At 38.1% G+C, this 20,124-nt stretch overlaps 1 protein-coding gene across 1 annotated transcript in view; it reads right to left on the bottom strand.

The window, feature by feature from the left end:
- LOC128601584 (uncharacterized) overlaps window positions 1-20,124 on the bottom strand; it is a 126,481-nt gene that overhangs the window by 38,995 nt on the left and 67,362 nt on the right. Inside the window, exons 46-75 of the mRNA XM_053614887.1 lie at window positions 19,723-20,054; window positions 19,050-19,194; window positions 18,725-18,925; window positions 18,346-18,599; window positions 18,093-18,243; window positions 17,381-17,530; window positions 16,954-17,094; window positions 15,643-15,825; window positions 14,839-14,976; window positions 11,256-11,441; window positions 10,885-11,007; window positions 10,588-10,770; window positions 8,491-8,580; window positions 8,137-8,244; window positions 7,295-7,372; window positions 6,690-7,193; window positions 6,174-6,251; window positions 5,583-6,062; window positions 5,333-5,448; window positions 5,077-5,206; window positions 4,566-4,688; window positions 4,238-4,372; window positions 3,960-4,151; window positions 3,778-3,879; window positions 3,451-3,651; window positions 2,984-3,145; window positions 2,178-2,309; window positions 1,243-1,427; window positions 843-966; window positions 581-763 (exon numbers count right to left, since the gene is read on the bottom strand). Coding sequence (XP_053470862.1) covers window positions 581-763; window positions 843-966; window positions 1,243-1,427; window positions 2,178-2,309; window positions 2,984-3,145; window positions 3,451-3,651; window positions 3,778-3,879; window positions 3,960-4,151; window positions 4,238-4,372; window positions 4,566-4,688; window positions 5,077-5,206; window positions 5,333-5,448; window positions 5,583-6,062; window positions 6,174-6,251; window positions 6,690-7,193; window positions 7,295-7,372; window positions 8,137-8,244; window positions 8,491-8,580; window positions 10,588-10,770; window positions 10,885-11,007; window positions 11,256-11,441; window positions 14,839-14,976; window positions 15,643-15,825; window positions 16,954-17,094; window positions 17,381-17,530; window positions 18,093-18,243; window positions 18,346-18,599; window positions 18,725-18,925; window positions 19,050-19,194; window positions 19,723-20,054 — 5,310 coding nt within the window. The remainder of the gene's footprint in view (window positions 1-580; window positions 764-842; window positions 967-1,242; window positions 1,428-2,177; window positions 2,310-2,983; window positions 3,146-3,450; window positions 3,652-3,777; window positions 3,880-3,959; window positions 4,152-4,237; window positions 4,373-4,565; window positions 4,689-5,076; window positions 5,207-5,332; window positions 5,449-5,582; window positions 6,063-6,173; window positions 6,252-6,689; window positions 7,194-7,294; window positions 7,373-8,136; window positions 8,245-8,490; window positions 8,581-10,587; window positions 10,771-10,884; window positions 11,008-11,255; window positions 11,442-14,838; window positions 14,977-15,642; window positions 15,826-16,953; window positions 17,095-17,380; window positions 17,531-18,092; window positions 18,244-18,345; window positions 18,600-18,724; window positions 18,926-19,049; window positions 19,195-19,722; window positions 20,055-20,124) is intronic.

Genomic DNA, 20,124 nt, shown 5'->3' with positions numbered 1-20,124 from the left:
ACAATAGATATGGATATATAAATAAATAAAAAGAAGTACTAAGTGTCAAAGGCACAGGAAAAGAGATGGCTTTTTTTTTCGTTTGGATTTAAAGATGCCCAAATGTCTGAAATTTTCTTTCAGCTACTTCCAGCTTTGGGCTTCATAGAAGCAAAATGTAGCTTCACTATGCTTTGTCCTAACTGCTAGATGACCTGTCCCTAGTAATCTCAGAGGCCTGTTAGGTGTGTATTGTTTAGGTAGATCTGAGATGTATCTTGGTATTAAGCAACCGAGTGATTTATTGTGACATGCAGCAATGCATTAAAAAAAAACAACAATCCTGTAGCTGACTGACAGCCAGTGGAGGGATCTTAATATCAGGGTAATATGTTTAGTTTTCAGTTTTACACATTCAGTGGTGTGTTCCTTTAGTACAGTTACCAACAAGTTGGTAATACAAGCGGGTAACAGTATGCCAGCTATCCTCAATTCTTTCAAAACTGTCTACACATTGGAAATCTAACCTACTTCCAGAATCTCCTCCCTATAACAGTAGACAGATATTTGCCTAGAAAACCAGGGTGTGAGTGAAGCCTACCTGCTGCAGTGTGTGCTGAACAGAGGGTGAAGCATTAGTGAGCTCTGTCCAGTCTTGCTCAAGCTGAAACAAATGTTGCCGTAGTTCAGGAGCCTCTGTGTCTGACAGTTGCAGGACCTGCGTACCTGCTCTCACTGCAGTGGCCTTCTGTACAGACCTGCTTTCCAGCTCCTTAAAGAAGTTCTACAGCATATAGCATATAGTTAAACCCAGTTAAGAAACCATCTGTTTTCACTTACACTGTACATAGACTGATACTCACCATGATATTTGGTAGAAGAAATTCTGAATCCTGTGGATTAGGATCACAGAGATTGTTCCACATGAGCACATTTGCAAGTGCAGAAGCCATCCACACTTCTAGTTCAGAAGAACTGCACTGAAACCTACAGAAAACATTTGTTCACAAACATTAGCATGAAGTAAACAAGGTCATATGTTTTATATAATGGTTCATAATGATACAGCATCGTATTAAGCAGTACTTCTAAATTTGAGATCTGGAGACATTGCACATTGCTCAATTTTACTCTCTAACATAATTTATTTAGGTATTAATCCAGCTGTGTTAGAGCAGAGACACCACAAGCAGTTTATGTGACCCCTAGGCACGAGAATGAGAACCACAGAACCTAAAGCTGGTATTAGTCTAGGACCCACACCTGTCATAGCTGACTTGCATCTCCTTTGTGCGTTGGATCTCCTGTTCCAGCTGTCTGTGGAGAGCTAGCCAGTTAGTCTGAAGCTCTGAAATTGGACCAGTGTGGTTCACTCTCTCAGGAAACAAAACCAGGGCTTGCAGCAGCTCCAGCTGGGGCCTGTAGTCCTCAAGGAGCCTTTGCAGCCGCTGACAGTGAAAGGTGAGGAGATGAATAGAAAGAGAGAGTGAGAAAAAAAAAAAAAAAAGGTCTTTTCATCACCTGCACTCAGCCCTGCCGCCCCCCTCCCCCTTACCCCTCCCCCCCTTGAGGACTGAGGAATGAGAATAAAGCTCAGCATAAATCTATTACTGATGTCCAATAGGCACTGCTCACCACTATGCATGAGTCAATTGGGCTGAGAAATGAGCTTCCGTAATTGTGGGGAACGAAATAATACAAGAGCATTCAAAGCGGCTGGGAGAACATAGAGTTCCACAGACATGGCAACAGCCTATCCAAGTAATTTGATTTGGAATAGAGTGTGCTGAAAAGGGTCCCATGCAAGCCACAGCCAATGAATCCATCACAAAGAGAAGGCCTTTCTCCCCCATCTCCTTCATGCCTCATGTACCAAAGCTGCTTGTGCTAGTTCATCTGAGGGCTTGCCAAATAACTCGTCTGAACAGGACAGACCTCCTCATGTCCTCCATATCATCAAGTCTAATGAGTTTGGCACAGACAGAGATTAACATCACCAGATAAAAACGCAATAATGAGAGGTAGGCAACCATGAAGGGAAAGCAGGGAAAGTATAACTAGGTAATCAAGTTGTCAGTGTCTGTTGAAAGTGGGATTTGTGTGAACAATCTACATTTGCAGGACTTTGTCCAGATAGTAATTACAGAAATGGGATTTTGCCCATTCTTCTTTTGAAAATTTTAAAGAGTACATCTTACCTGGTAAGCCTGCAGTCGGTCTTGTAGGTGTGTTTCAGTTTCTGAGTTCAGGTCATTACTGGGCATTGCTGCCTCCAGCTCTTCCAGCTGCCTCCTCAGTTTCACTCTCATCTCTTCAAACCGAGCGCATTCCTGCAAGGATGTTTATATCGAAATTACATTAATTACATAAAGTGAGATTCACCTGGTCTTACACTAGTGAAAAGTTGACAAGTTAGTCAGTTAAATATTGTTTAAAAATGAATGTTTTAAGCAACATTAATTAATTCATTCATTCATTAAGACTATAAATTCCCACAAAAATCTCTGTATTTTCTCTGCAATTTGGTCATTTGTCAATTCGCACCAGTTAGCTCTCCCCTAAATTTTCCTCCTTTGGCTCCTGGCCTCAGGTGGTTGTGGCATCAACAAGATTCAAACTTGTGCTATTTTAATGATAAAGCAAATGCTTTTCTGTTGTGCCATTTAAGAGCCTAATACAGTTAGTTACTCTTATGAACAACATGAGCATCTATGAGCAAATGGGGGCTGTGAATGCTAAACAAAGCCCATCTTGGGAAGGTTGTAGAAGAGGACCCAAAATAAAGAGGAGGGGGTCCTCCTCTGTGAAGTCCATAATATTTCCGACTTCTAGCTTAAATCCATGATATATGTTAATGTAATCCATGAATTATTTTAATTTAAACCTTACAGAAAAGCTGTCCAAAAAAGTGTACTTCATATTTATATCTGTTTAGAACGCATTGTGTGTTCATTCTAAATAATGTATTCATATTTACAGGGTTACATCCCTACTACGTAGGTACCTCTAAGTTGTGCTGTATGTGAACTCCTTGTCCTAAAGCCTGCAGAACCAGCTCTGACACCAACTGCTCAACTTCTTCTTGATCTTGCAGTGGTCCTTCTGGTATCTGCTTGGATAAATGCTGGATCATCGCATGGTACCATCTCAACTCCATGAAGTACCTCTGTCAGAACAATTATTAGACTTTAAATGTCAGATAAATTAAGTGATTGACTGATTTGAACCCAATGTGGACCATATATATAAACCTCAGGCAGTTGCTATACTGGGGTCTGGTGTGAAGCCTAGATAATGGTCTAATCTGAAAATATTTACAAGGTACTATGAATTGTTTCAATATATTTTCTGCAAATTTACACAGGCTGTAACTTTCAAAGCATGGGCTTTGAGTTTGACACCTGTGAGCTACACTGTAATACGATTTCTAGGTTGATAGATGCTCATGCATGCGTGCATGAGTGTGTGTACCTTGTGTCCTCTGAGAAGGCTCTGGAGTTGGCTGCAGCTGTGCTGATGCATGACCTGGCTGTGTTGAAGTCGCTCGGAGCCCAGCTCCAACAGATCCCTCAGGCTCTGTAGATTAGCCTGATAGCAGCGGTGTAGTGCTGAAACCTCTTGTCCTGTCCTCTTGTCCTTTCGCATGGAACTCCACACCTTACCCTGCACACCCTGAGAGCACAGAACAAGAGGACAGATTAGTCAGTAATATTATGATTACCTTGTGCTGTAAGAGAAGACAAGTGTCCACTACAGGATGTTTCCCTTACTGAAGTGGGAAGGAGAATGACAATGTACCTGTAGGCTGGACAGCTCTCGAATGAAGCTGGTTGATTTACTATGCTGTGCTCCTTTGGCCTCCAGTACAGATACTGGACTTTCAAGCAGCTGCTCTGCAATCTATATGAAATGGAATAGAAATTACTCATACTGAAGCATATAGACTTCTAAAACACTGTAGGTGCTTGTCAGGGACAAACCTGAAGCTGTGGAGTATGCCCTAGCTGCCTACTCAGCAGCAACATTTGTGATGACAAGGCTCTCTGAATGGAGGATATGCAGCTACTGACGCGCTCTAGACAGGAAGTTGCATCTGAGACCTCAGAGGCAGTGATTTCTGGGCCCATACTGCTTATCATACTGCTTAAAGAAGCCAGCTGTGTTGACAGACGCTGAAAAGTAGAGTGGAGTCAAACTACAGTAATATGGTAATAACACTTTGAGTAGAATTGGGAGAACTGAGATGGTATCATGATACCTTATTATTGAGCAGATGAAGCTGGCTGGTCTCTCTATTCATCTCTGATGGAGACTGAAGTGTGTGTGTGATTCTGAAGAGTGAGTGACTCAGACCAGTCAAGGCCTCACACAGCTCAGACTGAACAATACCAGCCTGAATGGAATAATCAGAATTTTGCTACAGATGAACATAATCGCATATCTAATCCAACAAATGCAATCAAGTGTGAGGTATGCAGTTGACTAAGACCCAACTAAGACCCAATCCAAATGATCGTATGTCCCCTTAATGAGGTATAATTTATGACATTGTTCTTAGCTCTACGATGGGACAGTCTCAAACTCACTGGAGTGGCCAGGGTGAGTCGCTTATGATGGATAAGCTGAAGTCGCTTAGTATGCCCATTAATTTCCTGGGTGATAGAAGATCCAGCATCACTAACCACTTCATCCTCAGCTATACTTTTCACCTGTAGAGAAAGACACAAAATAATACCTTAGCTACACAACAGCTTTTTTTTTAGTTAGTAAAAACACAGTTAAATTTGTGCTCATGCTGGTTTATGACAAATTAGTCTGTTTGCCTAGTACAAATAAGTGAAAATAATACTTTTTATTTCTGTTTTCTACTATGGACCAATTCAGTTTAACACTGCATAATTTTTAGCAGACCTGAAAAAAGCTTAAGTCTTTCATTTATTGAACAGGAAATGTAAACAAATGTTTGTAGACAGCACAGACAATATGGGGTCCACGTCCCTCAAATTGGTCCAATCAGGGTTGAATTGTGGTCTTACTACAACCTAACCAGTCTAGGGTTCCACACATTTAGAGTTTTTCTATAGGACTGACATTGACCTCTGATCTAGTTCTGTCCTGCTCAGTGTTTATTGAGTCAAGCAGAAGGTCTAGTCTCGGAAGAAGCTGGACCCAGGTCACTTCCATCTCCGCTGGCTGCTGAGGAACATACAGACTCCCACCAATGGATCTAAACACAGAGAACATGAATTGTTGTTTATGTGGTTCCACAGTGATCTACCTTTCTTCAGCTTGTAGGAAAAATAGCCAAGCAACCATGTGACAGGTTTGGAAAGGGAATAGATTGGTGTCATACCCTGTTGGTTTCTGAGACTGTGTCTGGTTCTCCTGCTCCAGATCAGAGCTACTGCTCTGGCGAGCAATGTCCTCTATCAGATCTCTCTGCTCTTGTAGCTCCTTCTGCACCTCCTGCTGTAGAAAAAGCAGAAGAAATAGATTACTTATATGTTCGTAATTTCTGTAATTAAAGTATTCTACTATAAGCAATGCAGTACATGTTAATGTCTTGGTATATCAGAGATATTATATGTAATAGATTAGTGTACCAGCACTGTATCCTCCGGAGGACTAGTGTTTGTGTCCAATATTGGCACTGCAGCCAAGAAGGAGACAGCTCTCTGTTGGTCTTCACTGACTGCAGATTCTTTCTCTATAGGTTTGAATTTGGACTCTTCCAACATTTCCTGAAGGTCTGACTCCATGTCTACAATCTCCTTGTCTTTACTAACTAGTCCAGGTGTGACAGTAGATGCCCCAGTCTGCTCTGGTTTTAGTGCTGGTTTGATGTCCTTCAGTGTTTCCTCAGTCTCTTTACCAGTTATTTGAGTTGGTATGTTAAGTTGCACAGCAGGATCAGTTGTCAGAGGTATTGATGCATCAAGATATTGTGGACAAACAGTGGCAGATACAGGACCAGCATCTTTAGCAACTGACTCATGTCTAGATGAAGTACCATTTTCAGGTTTAGTCTCAGTTTTCAAAGGTACAGACTCCATTGACTTTTCGATTTCTTTAGGAGGAGAGTCCTGTAAATTGGAAAACTGAATTTCAGATGTGAAAGCATAGAGCACAGGGCTCTCTAAAAGATATGAATTATTATTCAATTAATGCAATATAAAAAAGACGGTAACCTGTACCTTAGTGACAGATGTTTGGACCACAGTGGCAGCGGTGGTTTCAGCAGGAGCTTCATCCACTGGAGACTCATCTGAGTCCTGGTTTAAATGGAATAAAACAGTAATAGATTGTTAAAAACAGACTGGAAGGCTGAAGATAGAGCTCTTGAAGAGTCTCCTGTGTCCAGGAGAGCTGCACAGCTGAATCTGACATCTCCAAGCAGTTTTTTTTTTTTCATAGAGCAAATTACTGTTGTATGTGCAGTCTACAGTCAGATAATGAAGGAAAATGAAACACTAACAAAAATGTTATTCTGTTGCCATTTATTACAAAATAATATAGTAATTAAAACTGAGACTGAAGACTTTGCACTGACTTTGTCTTTTAATATGAGCAATTCAGTACGATTTTGTATCTTATTGTCACAGACTGGACCAAGAGTAATAATTTAGCAATAAACACACTCTATGTAGAAGCTTTTAAATTAATAAGTCAGACAGTAAGAGCTGCAAGGTGCTTGTAATAAAATAGTTTACCAGTGCTTTGTCCTTCTGAGATACAGTGTCTGTGTCCAGTGTAGAGACTGTAGTCTCAACTGCCTTATGGTCCACACATATAATGTTTTCTTCCTCAGTAGGTTTGGATCTGGACTCTTCGACTTGCTCAGTTAATATTTCGTGAATGCCGGACTCAGTCCTCATGTCCACAACATTGTCGTTTTTACAAACCGGTCCATGCTTTACAGCAGATGTCCCTATCTGCTCTGGTTGTAGTTCATTTTTATGTGTCACTCCTTCTGGCATCTCTGTTGTTTCTGTATATTTAATGTCCTCAGTTTCTTTGGTTGGTATTTTAAGTTGCACAGCAGGATCAACTGTTAGTGGTAATAACATCTCTGGAGTTATCACAGGTACATGAGCTGTATCATCATCAGCTGACCTGCTGTTTGTTGTATTTGAAATAGTTTGACGCTGTGTGAGTAAAGTAACACTTTCTAGTTTGGTCTCCACTGGCCTTTCTGTTGCTCCAAGTAAAGATTCCTGTAGATTGAAGTTTCAGGAGTTAAGACTAAGAGCACATAACCCAGATCTCTACAAGAGAGGTGATAATATTCAATACACACAATTCATATGAGAACTACCTTAGTGACAGACACTTGGACTACAGTGGTAGCACTGGTTTCACCAGGATCTTCACCCAATGAAATTTCATCTGGGTCCTGGGTTTAGGATTAATTAGATGAAGTAAGTAAAGCAATACAATTGAAACAGGTTGCTAGAATGGGAGAATATAGATTGGAAAATCTCTGAAGTGGTGAATACTTCAGAGAGATGAGCTGAACATCTGAATCTGACAGCACCAGTAATTAGAATCACAAATCACTGGTGTAAGTGAGGAAAAAACAACACACACAATAGTATTCAAAATGAGTCTCAGCATATATTAAATTCAAACAGTGATACTCAAGAAGAGATCTTTTAAAGGGAGGCAAAGGAAGGCTGTCGGAAAAGATTTTAAAAATTCATGCATGGCTTTAAAAAGTAGCATTAGCTATTCTGCTTACAGTATATTAGTGATAAATCATGTATAAATCATATTTTTGAAGAAATGCAATTTGTTCAAATGTAATATCTCTTCTTAAGAGATGGAAAAAAGTCTGAGAGTACACTTGACCTTTTTAAACTTGACAAAAACAAATTAATACAAGGGATGTGCACGTATAAAGAGAAAGACAGCATATGTACATCTGATTGTTAGCTAAGCAGGAATAGACATTAATATAAAGTATTATTTTATGTACCCACATAGACAGAATATAAGCATAAAAAAGCCGACTCAGACTTGAATAGTGTAATGGAGTCTAGAACTTGCAGTGAAAAATGGAAGACTTCTAGAAAGTGAAAAGCAATTTAGCAATTTAGTTAGGTGTGGCGGAGAAACTAGAGCCACCCTGCACAACATAAAGAGTGATGTTTCCTGTACCTCTGGACCACTGCAAGTGAGAGTCTCAGAGGACGAAGAGTGACTGCCTTCATCCTCATAATCATCATCATCCTCTTCCTTTGAGTATGTTGTGTCCATAGGCACCTGCTTGACAGTTCCAAGAATTTTTTTGCGGCCAAAGTTTAACTGGTTCACCAACCTCAGTGTCTTACATTTTTCCCTAAGCTAAAATATCTCATCATTTGAAGTCAATTCACAGAAATTGTTCTGCTTTTTGAGTTTTTGTGATTGCACTTGATTTGTATTCGTCTATTCAAAGCACATCTGAGAATATCTGAAATGTGTTTAGCCATGCATTTGATTGAGATGTGTGACACTGGGTGCTGAACTCACCATCACATCCTCAGAGCAGTGAAGGGCAAGACTGGACACCATTCCTCCATCAGTGGGAGAGATAAGATCCACAGAGTGACCAATAGCAGCCTAGGAGAAAAAGACAGCTCACAAGGTTTATTATATGAACAAAGTAGGATAACATCACATCAATTTTAATAAGTAAAATGCGTACTCCAGCAAATATTCTTAATTCCTACAGATTTCTTTTCACTAAACTTGTTCTGAGCCCAAGGGAAGCTTCATTCCTCTTATTCCCACAGACATAAAAGATTTGGAGAAAGATTTAGAATAACATGTAAATTTAAGCGTTGAGACATTTTATGTACTTTCATCAGATGATATACCATGGCCCAACATGTCAAACAGAGCTAAAGGTCATGAGGAACATGGTAGATTCAGATATTTGTTGATAACAGACTTGATCATTTGAGCTATTATTATTGAAAGAACAGACAAACACTTTGGTCTCTAATTTCTAAATGTTTTTTAACAATGATTATACCAGATATTACGTACCAGGTTCCCATGGTAATTTTGTAATTATCATTGCTGTAAGAGATGTGCTTCACTGAATCTCTTCAATCACTCATGCATTAATGGCCGAAAAACATTATTAAAGCCCTCAGGACAGAGCTTTCCAAAGTGCTTTCATGTACGATAAGAGACTCAAACACTACCAGCAGCTATAAAACTGCCAAGAACAGAGAAATGTGGTTTAAAGGTCTGAGCTAACGCCAACAGATAAACATAGTTAACATAAAAAAGTTATGACCTTTCAGAGCTTCATTATCATAGAGTGTTTTATATTCGTCAGAATCTGTAATAATGGGCTGAAATTACTCCAGTGACTTAACAAGCTTTTGGCAGAGGAACTGTGGAATTGTGCAATATAAAATTTGTATGCAATTAAATATTGTTTTTTACATGGGATATTTCATTTAATAAAGACGCCCAATAGTTCTGTATTTAAAATCACTGTGCCATAATGAGCAGGAATGGCACGTGCAGCCGAATGATTAATCAGTACAATAGGGTATCAGTTGAATCATGTACCGTATGATACACACAGTTTGGGTACCCATCAGCAAATTACATATTTTGTTGATTTGTGAAGTGAAAAAACAAAAGAAAACAAAAAAACCAAAGCTCTCATGATTTATATATGTCGGCCACAGAGACTGTGAAATTTTCACGCATTAAAAACTCAACGCGACTTTAGAACAAAGTGATTCACTTGTTTCACACACTTCAAGGCACTTTTTAAACATTCAGTTCCTCATCGCTCTTTACACTGCAGCGCTATTCTAGCCAAAATCATCATTATTTTGTACATATGGATCAGTAGGAGTGTGAACTGTTCAGACTGGTGTCAGACATAGATCACATTAAAAGGATAATTGCACAACCTAACAGGAAAAAAAAAAAGGGTAACACTGTAAATTAAGGTCCCTTTTACACACAATATTTACAGTAACACATCACACAGTCGATTTATTATTTTTAAAATTGCATTTGCATCTGTCTCCAACCCCATTACATGATACGTTTCGCACCTCCTAGATTTGATCTCCATTCTGTTTAATATAATATAATATAATATAATATAATATAATATAATATAATATAATATAATATAATATAATATATTTAAGCCTGCTTTGGTGAGGCTCTGCTATACATGATCAGCAGTCGTGTTACAGACGCAGTTGGGGTGTAATGTGAAAGAAGAGGATTCTTTCCTGCATATTTTTCCCCTAAAATGTTTTTGGAAGCAAAACTAACAGTTGACAGTTATTACACAAAAAAACAGATGACAAAACTGGAAGTTTAGTGTTTTTTGTTAGAATGAAAATGATGGAGTAATAGAGCTGTTTACTGTGTTAGATATCCAGAGGAAATGGAGCATGAACCCAGTAAAGCTTTACAGGCTTGAATGTTTAATAGTTAATAATCAAGCATTTTATAGATATTAGATTTTCTCTCTCCCATCTAATATGACCAGATTAAACGTATAAATGTAGCCATAGTGTGCCAAACAAATAATATTTTGCACCGCTAGGAATCACACACAATGATCAGTAGAATGGTACAGACCCTGAATGCAGTGCTTTGCTCCTCAGTGAGCTGCTGGAGCTCATGGATATGGGGATGAAGCTGCTCGGCTCTGTGGAAGACTGAGAGACTAAGTTCGGCTCCTGTAGGCAGACCCAGGCCATCCCTGCACCTCTCAATCTCAGCTAAGGTCCTTTGCATGGCTTGCAGGTTTTCTAGGATTACCTGAAAATCAAAATGAAAATCATTATGAGGAGATATCCTGAGTAGGGAGCACATTTTCACTAGAAATAATAAACATTGCTATTGCTATTATTTTATAGTTGTGACTGGATTTGCCTGTCTGTTTAGAAGATGCTCCTCTGGGGGTATGTGCTCTGTCTCTACAGTAGATAAGATGCTTCTGATCTTCATGATACTCTTCTCCATCATCTTCACCTCTGCTTCAATTGCATCCATCTCCTAAACAGGCAACAGAAAACCATTAGCTGAAGCTCTTGACTGGTATCGTCATGATTTTATGCACTGCGCAGCTGGCAAATGATTGGCCGATTGGACAACTGCATGAACGCATAAGTGTACTGATGTTCCTAATAAAGTTTCCATTGCGTGTATATCACCGTAATTAATTGCTGAATATTAATATAAGTATGCTGTTTAAATCAGTCTTAAATCTTTATGAAAGTGTAACCAGTGACTCTGGTGCTTACTGCTGCTGCATGCTGGAGCTGAGAAAGTGGCTCGAGAACACTGCGCTGCATGTGGCTAATGTTGGTGCGGATTTGGAAAAGATTCTGCTCCTCAGTACTGGTGTCATATACAGCTGATATCTCCTGGAGTGAAGGCCCAAAAGCCTCCAGAGTCCTTTGCATACCTTCTGACTCATCCAGCATCATCTGCCAACCAAAAAAAATTAGACATTAGAATTTGATGAGAAAATATATATTTTTCCTCCATACCAAGCGTGATCAGACAAAAACTCTCTTCTGGGGGCCTTCACAGAATTTTTGATACTACAAATTACATATGTAAGTAAGAAAAATGTATTTAAAAAAAAATCATGCTAGTCACAAACATTCCAAAAGGAGAATCAAAATGATGACACTAACTGTTACACCATTAACTGGGACCGGAAAAAATGCCTTACATGTTTGATTAAACAATAATACAATTATACACCATTGATCAACAGGTTTTAGTGGGTGGAAGCAGTTTTACTTCTGGAAGTTCAAAATATGCCAGTCACTGTGAGCAGGAGTAGAGCGTGATCATTATTTTGCCTTGATTTATGCAATAATAGCACAAATACAAATAGCACTTTGTGTTGAGAGCATGAGCTGTGAGATTTAAACGAAGAAGAAGAAGAAGAAGAAGAAGAAGAAGAAGAAGAAGAAAAAAAACCTTTTAGCTCACATTAAATGACTAAATGAGCATGTGTGAGAAAAAAAATTAAGCCCCTCACTGTGCTGCAATGGCAGCATGAGATCTGCTGGATTGACTAATCACTAAATTATACTGAAGATTTCTTAGTGGCCCAGTGAGGGCTTTCCACAGACTGAACCAAGTGCATTAAAAATAGTGTACAGTAGCAAAACCGATCAACGTATGAAAGAACATACAGTGGTGCTTGAAAGTAGAATTTTCTACAACCCCAATTCCAAAAAAGTTGGGACACTGTGTAAAATATAAATAAATGTAAATAAAAACAGAATGCAATGATTTGCAAATCTCATAAACCTATCTGTTATTCACAATAAAACATAGAAAACATATCAAATGTTTAAACTGAGTAAATTTTAAGAAAAAAATAAGGCAATTCTGAATTTGGCCACAACAAAATATTGGGATGGGGCAACAAAAGGCTGGAAAAATAAGTGTTACTTTTAGTCCATTCCTCAGTACAGAACAGCTTCATCTCTGGGATGTTGGTGGGTTTCCTCACATGGACTGCTTGGTTAACTGCTTTCCACAACAGTACTACTGGATTAAGGTCAGGACTTTGACTTGGTCATTCCAAAACATTACCTTTATGCTTCTTTAACCGATCTTTGGTTGAACGACTTCTGTGTTTAGGATCGTTGTCTTGCTGCATGACCCACTTTCTCTTGAGTTCATGGACAGATGTCGTGACATTTTCCTTTAGCATTTGCTGGTATAATTCAGAATTCATTGATCCATCAATGATGGCAGTCCTGGCCCAGATGCAGCAAAACAGGCCCAAACCATGATACTGCCACTACCATGTTTCACAGATGGGATACGTTTCTAATGCTGGAATGCAGTGTTTTCCTTTCTCCAAACAAAACGCATCTCTTTTAATCCAAAAATTCTATTTTGGTCTCATCTATCCACAAAACATTTTTCCAAATGACTTTCTGACTTGTCCACGTGAGCTTGCAGATTGCAGATGGGCAGCAGTGTTCTTTTTGGAGAGCACTGGCTTTCTCCTTGCAACCCTGACATGCACACCATTGTTGTTCAGTGTTCTCCTGATGGTGGACATATAAACATTAGCTAATGTGAGAGAGGCCTTTAGTTGCTTAGATGTTACGCTTGCTCCTTTATGACCTCACAGACTATTACACGTCTTGCTCTTGGAGTGATCTTTGTTGGTGGACCACTCCTGGGGAGGGTAACAATGGTCTTGAATTTTCTCCATTTGTACATAATCTGTCTGACTGTGGATTTTTGGAGTCCAAACTCTTTAGAGATGGTTTTGTAACCTTTTTCAGCCTGATGAGCACCAACAACTCTTTTTCTGAAGTCCTCAGAAATCTTCTTTGTTCATGCCATGATACACTTCCACAAACATGTCTTGTAAAGATCAGACTTTGATGGATCCCTGTTCTTTAATTATTATAGGGTGTTCACTCACACCTGATTGTCATCCCATTGATTGAAATCACCTGACTCTAAGTTTATGTTCCAGTTAAACTGCTAATCCTAGAGGTTCATATACTTTTGCTACTCAAAAATATATAATACTGGATCATTTTCCTCAATAAATAAATGACCAAGTATAATATTTTTGTCTCATTTGTTTAATTGGGATATCTTGGTTTACTTTTAGGACTTTTGTGAAAATCTGATGATGTTTTGGGCCATATTTATTCAGATATATAGAACATTTTAAGCACCACTGTAGTTCAGTGACTCTAGATTTTTAAATATGAACCTTTGCAGGTTCTGTGGCAGATAGACAAGAGAAGTGGTGGTTCAGTTAAGGCGATGAGGTACAGATCAGATGGCTGTGAGTTGAAATCCGAGCACCACCAATGATTGGGTCCTTGAGTAAAACTCTTAAATTTCATCTGCTCAGTTATATCCTATTTCAATTGCAAGTTGCTTCAGATAAAATTATCAGTTAAATGAGCCGTTGTAAAATGTAGGAAATCTTCTGTTGTAGCCAAATCACGTACACACATGTAATTATTTAACTGAAGACAGCTCACTCATAAGGAAAGAAAAGATTTCTACAAAACATTACATCTTAGCAAGTGGAAATCTTCTGAATATAGTCATATGTATCTCCTATTTTCTATTGTAGGATAATAATAAACCAAAACAATAAGAATATTAAGCCCATTTCTAGCCCTATTTATTAATGTCAAGCTTGAAATAGTCTTGCTCTACTGCCAAATATTTTTGCTAATTTTTAGCATTTATTTCTAGAAACAAAATTATCTGCCAATTGAATAAGAAATCTCACAGCATGACATTGATAAAAATGTTGAGAAATAGTTTAAAGAATCTAATATTTGGTTTACTGTAACATTATAATAAGAAAAATTAGATAAGTTGGTCTATATTGAAGATATTTTCACTTTCTAATCACATTTTTGCAGTGCACAGACTTAGAGAATTTTTTTTTCCATTTACACTCTCTAAACTGTTTAGGGAAATGATAACATAGCTTATTAAAACAAAAAAAAAAATGATGACTAAAACAGAATGTTTAAAGATGACTGCATAGAGAAGTATACATATTCTACATATGTAAAACAGATGTTCAGAGTCTGTGGTGTTATACAAAAGGAGTAATATGAAGCACCAATGCAAAACAAAGCATAAGCACTTCAAAAGAGATGCTTATCAATTTATAGCCACTAATTAATCATTAAGCATTAAAAGATATATGCTGTTGACATTCAGTCATGTTAGCTGCTAATCCAGACCAAACCATTTTGGTAGCTAGAACAGCACAAATTTTAGTGGAATACCCATGGACATATCTGGATGTATGCCTTGAGAAAATTTAACCAGAAGGCACTTTAAATGTCCCAGTGGTCTGACCTGTAGGGAGTTGGCATGGCTGTGCAGACATTTGGCAGTCGTGTAGGTCTGAGGAGTCTTTAGCCAGGACTGAGTCTCAGCCAGCCAGCATGTAGAGTTACGCAGAATGTCCTCATACTCTTGGAGGCATGTAGGGATCTAAATCCATCACACGGACACAAATTAACACATAATTAAAAAATAAACACCATGTCAATGTTCCTTTCTTGAGTAATGCTGAAGAAACCACTTAAATTATAATCCTGTCCCCCTCTATATCAGTCTGGTTTAAAGATTTAATGTTCTTTTTAAAACTTTAAAAAAATCAAGTATAACATCAGAGGCAGGGGTGAATAATTTTTGGGAAAATGGCAACAATTTATTACCTACTTCAATGATGTACGCACCCTGGAGGTTTGAGGGAAGGATTGAGGGAAGGTAGACGGTAAATACTAATCATCTTACCTTTTTTTTTATTATTATTTATTTGTTTGTTCGTTTTTGTTTTTCTGGTTGTTTGTTTGTTGTTGTTTTTTGTTGCCCCCTTTCTTTTGGTTTTGGCTGTGATTATTTTGTTGGGGCCGGGTATGGTGGGGTTGTTGGATGGGGTCTTATAATATATAAAATGCGATTTTCCAATAAAAATTCCATGATAAAATATGTATGTATATATATATATATATATATATATATATATATATATATATATATATATATATATATATATATATATATATATATAAAATACTGTAACAACAAGGTCTTCTGAGACATGAGAAATCTGAAGTACTGGATAATGACAGGACAGGATGTAACTGCACTCACTGTGTTAATGAAGGCAGTCCTCTGCTCTGCCTGCTTGGCTACAGCCTGGTAGAGCTGCAGGGGTTCGGTGAGTTCATCCATCAGTATGTGAGCTCTCTCAGGCTGCTCCTCAGCCAGCTCCTGAACCTCTGCCTCTAGTTCAGTGATCCGTGAGTGCCACTGGTCCAATTCATCCCATACCCGCTGTACATGTAGACACACATCCACATAACACATGCCCACATGCTTAAAATATATTCATGAATAACTGGCTTGAGTGATTTCTCATATATTAGTGTACAGGGCTTGAAAATAATTTAACTAATTTAGTAGCCGAATGTTTATCACCACAAATCTAACTATAAATATATATGCAAGCTACAAACAAATTCATTATTTTATTTATTAATTCACTCATTATTCTACAAATAAGTTTTTATCTTGTTGTCCTCATATCAATGACAGTCTTGAACATAAATGGTCTGTCTGACACTTTATTTTTTATTTATTTCACTTTTCCTCATCATTTTCCTCTTCAAACCTGATTTGATTCTCAGGTGATCTCAGGTTTCTTGTTGCAGGTGAGGTGTCACAGTAAAGCTTCTTTTGGCCAAAACACTAATTTTTACTTTTTTTTATGCTTGCCTTTGCCAGAATTCAGCCACAGAGACATCCGACAGGTTTTCCCAGACCGTCTCACATACTATATGCTACAGTGGTGCTTGAAAGTTTGTGAACCCTTTACAATTTTCTATACATCTACATAACTATGCCCTAAAACATCACATTTTCACAAAAGTCCTAAAAGTAGATAAAAAGATCCCAATTGAACAAATGAGACAAAAATATTATACTTGGTCATTTATTTATTGAGTTAAATGATCCAATATTACATAGTTGTAAGTGGCAAAAGTATGTGAACCTTTGCTTTCAGTATCTTTTGTGACCCACTTGTGCAGCAATAATTGCAATTAAACGTTTCCGGTAACTGTGGATCAGTCCTGCACATCGGCACAGCTCTGGGATGTTGGTGAGTTTACTCACATGAACTACTTGCTTCAGGTCCTTCCAAAATATTTCTAGGCTTATAGGGTTCTCTTTGTCTACTTTTAGGAGTTGTGTGAAAATCTGATGATGATTTAGGTCATATTTATGCAGAGATAATTCTAAAGGGTTCACAAACTTTCAAGCACCACTGTATAAACACACCTTTATTTTGGATGGGCACCATAAGTTTATATAACTTACCTTCCAGTGTGTAATTTCACCATTTCAGGTATTATTTATAAGGCTGAATTGCTTGTTAATATGTAATGAGCACACCCCACACACCTTCAGTATGCTCTCAGCTTCTTTTACAGTGGGACTCTTCTGCTGCAGCAAGGCCTTGACGTGGCTTAAACCCTCAGTCACTTTGTACACATGCTCATTCATTTTCTGAAGAGAGCCACTCCTCTCCATAGCCTGTCCCACCTAAAATACCAAAAACCCTGAATGATTTCTGTTCTGTTAACTGTAACCTTAGCCATGTCTCTGACTATACAGGATATGCACTGTTGAGCACATGAACAATCCAGAAATCATTTTTTAAAAATGTTTATTTCTATATACTGTATAGGATATAACCTAATGATTTTAAAACTATTTTCCACATTACAGTGACAGTTTGGCTAAAATTGTACCTAATACAAAAGGCATGCAATCATCTATAGGGTAATGGCTCCCAAATAAGCATAAAGATACAAAGATTTCACTATACCTTGTCCTTAATTTCCTTCAGGGACAGAGTGACTTGGTCATATAGATTCTGGATCTCTTGAGGTGGGTCACTGTTCCTCATCCTCATCCTCACCCTGTCCATAATGTCCTGCAGTCTGACTTTCATAGAGTCTACCTCTGCTCTAACCTCCTACAGAGTGTGAGACAGACAGATGAAGCATTGGCCATCAATAGAATTGGCCATGAACAGATTCCCTAATTTCTCCATCTGGGGATTAATAAAGTATTATCTTATCTTATCTTAGAATCAGAAACAATTTTTTTCATCTAAACCTGAAAACAGTTCATGTCATTGGTTAATATTAACAAATCAACTTCAACACCAGTATGCTTTAAGTAATGTTAACAAAGTAATTACCACTTGTATTAAATGACTGTTTGTATAAAGTAATTCCACACCATAAATTACAACAACAATTCCAAAAAAGTTGGGACAGTATGGCAAATGCTAATAAAAACAAAAAGGGGTGATTTGTAAATGTTCTTTCAATTGTATTTAAACAAAAAATGTATAAAGACAAGGTATTTGATGTTTTGCCTAATCAACTGCATGGTTATTTTTTTTAAGATAAATGTTTATTTTCTGTATATATGGGGGTTTGTGTACTATTATATAGTGGTTGAGCTGTTACAAATTTAGAGTGGACATAAACCTAGAGCAGCAGAATGATATTCACAAAGGGAACACTAACCCGTATATGACTGGGATCTGACTGGCCCTGCAGGACAGACAGCAGAGAGAGAACGCTCTGCTGCAATCCCTTCAATTCCTCCTGAGAGCGACCGCACTCCTGGATCTCAGACAGCAGGTCATGTCTCACCTCACTGCTCTGTTCTCTTAAGCTGGGGATACAAATGTGCATCAGGCACTATTTTGACTGTGATATTTATAGGTAATAAACTTTTACACTGTTGTGAAACATGTATGGTTGTGCATGGCCCTACCTTCGACAACGACTCAGAAGTGATTGCAGTTCCTGGTTTATCTGACTAGGCGTCTTATGAAGGTTTGAGGCACTCAGCAGTCGTGATGCATAGCGTTGAAGAGAGACTAAAATGAGTCGCTCTTGGTCCAGTTCATTTTGGAGGTGTTCGGTTTGTCCCAGGATCTCTTGAAGCTTCCCGAGAGATCCCTTCATTTTGGAGATCTCAGAGATGCTATGTTGAAGATGATCAAGAGCGTCCCTGGATCTCTTGGTCTAACAGCAAAAACTCGTGTCAACACAGTACTATTAATACTAATACTCCTTTAAGTAGAATTTTAACTAAGCATTAAGAACATTATTAAGATAGTTTTGCATTGTTCTTTGCTTTTGGAACTCACTCTTAACATAATTTCCTTCCACTGTGTTTCTGTATGGGCTACTCTGGATTTGAGTGTGTCCAGCCGCTGCTGCAGCAAGGCCCAATGCCTCTGTAGTTGTCCCAGTGTCTTCTCTGCACCTACATTACAGTTCAGCAATGGGCATTTGTCTTTCAGCTCCTCCAGCCTTGTACCCATGTTAACTAGCTCCTCCTGAAGCGCCTACAGATTTAAGTGAAATTCCACATATACATTATTTGTCCAATCATTTTCTGTACACAAGTTTTGAATAGCTTGTCCTGGATAATGTTCATTTTTGATAGCTTAAAAACCAATTTTAACTCACGTTGATTTTTTCAAGCTGGTCTTTGCACTCATCTACAGAAATCGGTTTGTGACTGAAGCTGTCTGAAAGTTGGAAATCAAAGTTTCGAAGAAGGCAGTTCATGTCATCATGCTGTTTAGTGTAGGTGGCCTGTTCCATTAAGTACCTGAAAATGAGGCCCAGACAACAACAATTATAGATACCCACAATTGGATTGTGATCAAACATGGGTGTGTTATTCATTCTAATACTCCGCCATACACAATGACACTATCTGTATCTGCATTTGTACTGTATTTCTTTAGTGCTCCAAATATCCATATCTGTGTTTGAAATGGAAGTTAAACCCAAACTCTAAATTGAATGGCCTAAACCAGAAGATTTATATTATATATATATATATATATATATATATATATATATATATATATATATATACACACTGTATATACACATACACACACCTTATCATTAAGGTACACACACCTTATCGTATCCTACACACACCTTATCATTAAGTAAAAACCTCCTGCTCACACATCCCTAATATCAACCCGATGCCCTGTCAACCATTCTGTTTCAATTAACTCATTATGCAATAACATTTAGCTCAATCTTTTTAATCATTTGTAATCATAGGTAGATTTTTACAGTTTATAAATCTAAGGTAACAAAAAAGAAACAATGTTGTTACCTCTGAAGGGCTTCCAATTTGAGCTGAGCTTGTGCTTCCAATTTGGCATCAGTCACGTGGAGGTAGCTGACAACCTGGATATGGAGCTTCTTAGTTTGCGGAGAAAAACATGCTTGTGAGGGCAATATGGCCTGTAATTCATTCATGTGATCCTGGAATCCTTTAGTCAGACTAGTTTTAAGTTGTTCAGTACAGTTAAATTCTTCTTTAGAGTCTTTGAAGCTGGCAGATGGAACCAAGAGTTTAGTTTCAATCTGTTGAAGGAAACCAACAGCTCGTCGGACAGCACTGTGATATTCTTTCAGGGCCTCCTTAGCCTCGAGAAGGTTTTCCTAAACAAATACACACAAATTAGAACACAATATACTGCATACTCCGTGGGAAATATTACCCGTAGTCTAT

Source organism: Ictalurus furcatus, chromosome 25 (genome assembly GCF_023375685.1).
Source record: "Ictalurus furcatus strain D&B chromosome 25, Billie_1.0, whole genome shotgun sequence".
In the NCBI taxonomy this organism is placed as follows: domain Eukaryota; kingdom Metazoa; phylum Chordata; class Actinopteri; order Siluriformes; family Ictaluridae; genus Ictalurus; species Ictalurus furcatus.
Note: the sequence above shows the minus strand (reverse complement) of the source record. Positions and strands in the feature narration are given on the sequence as shown.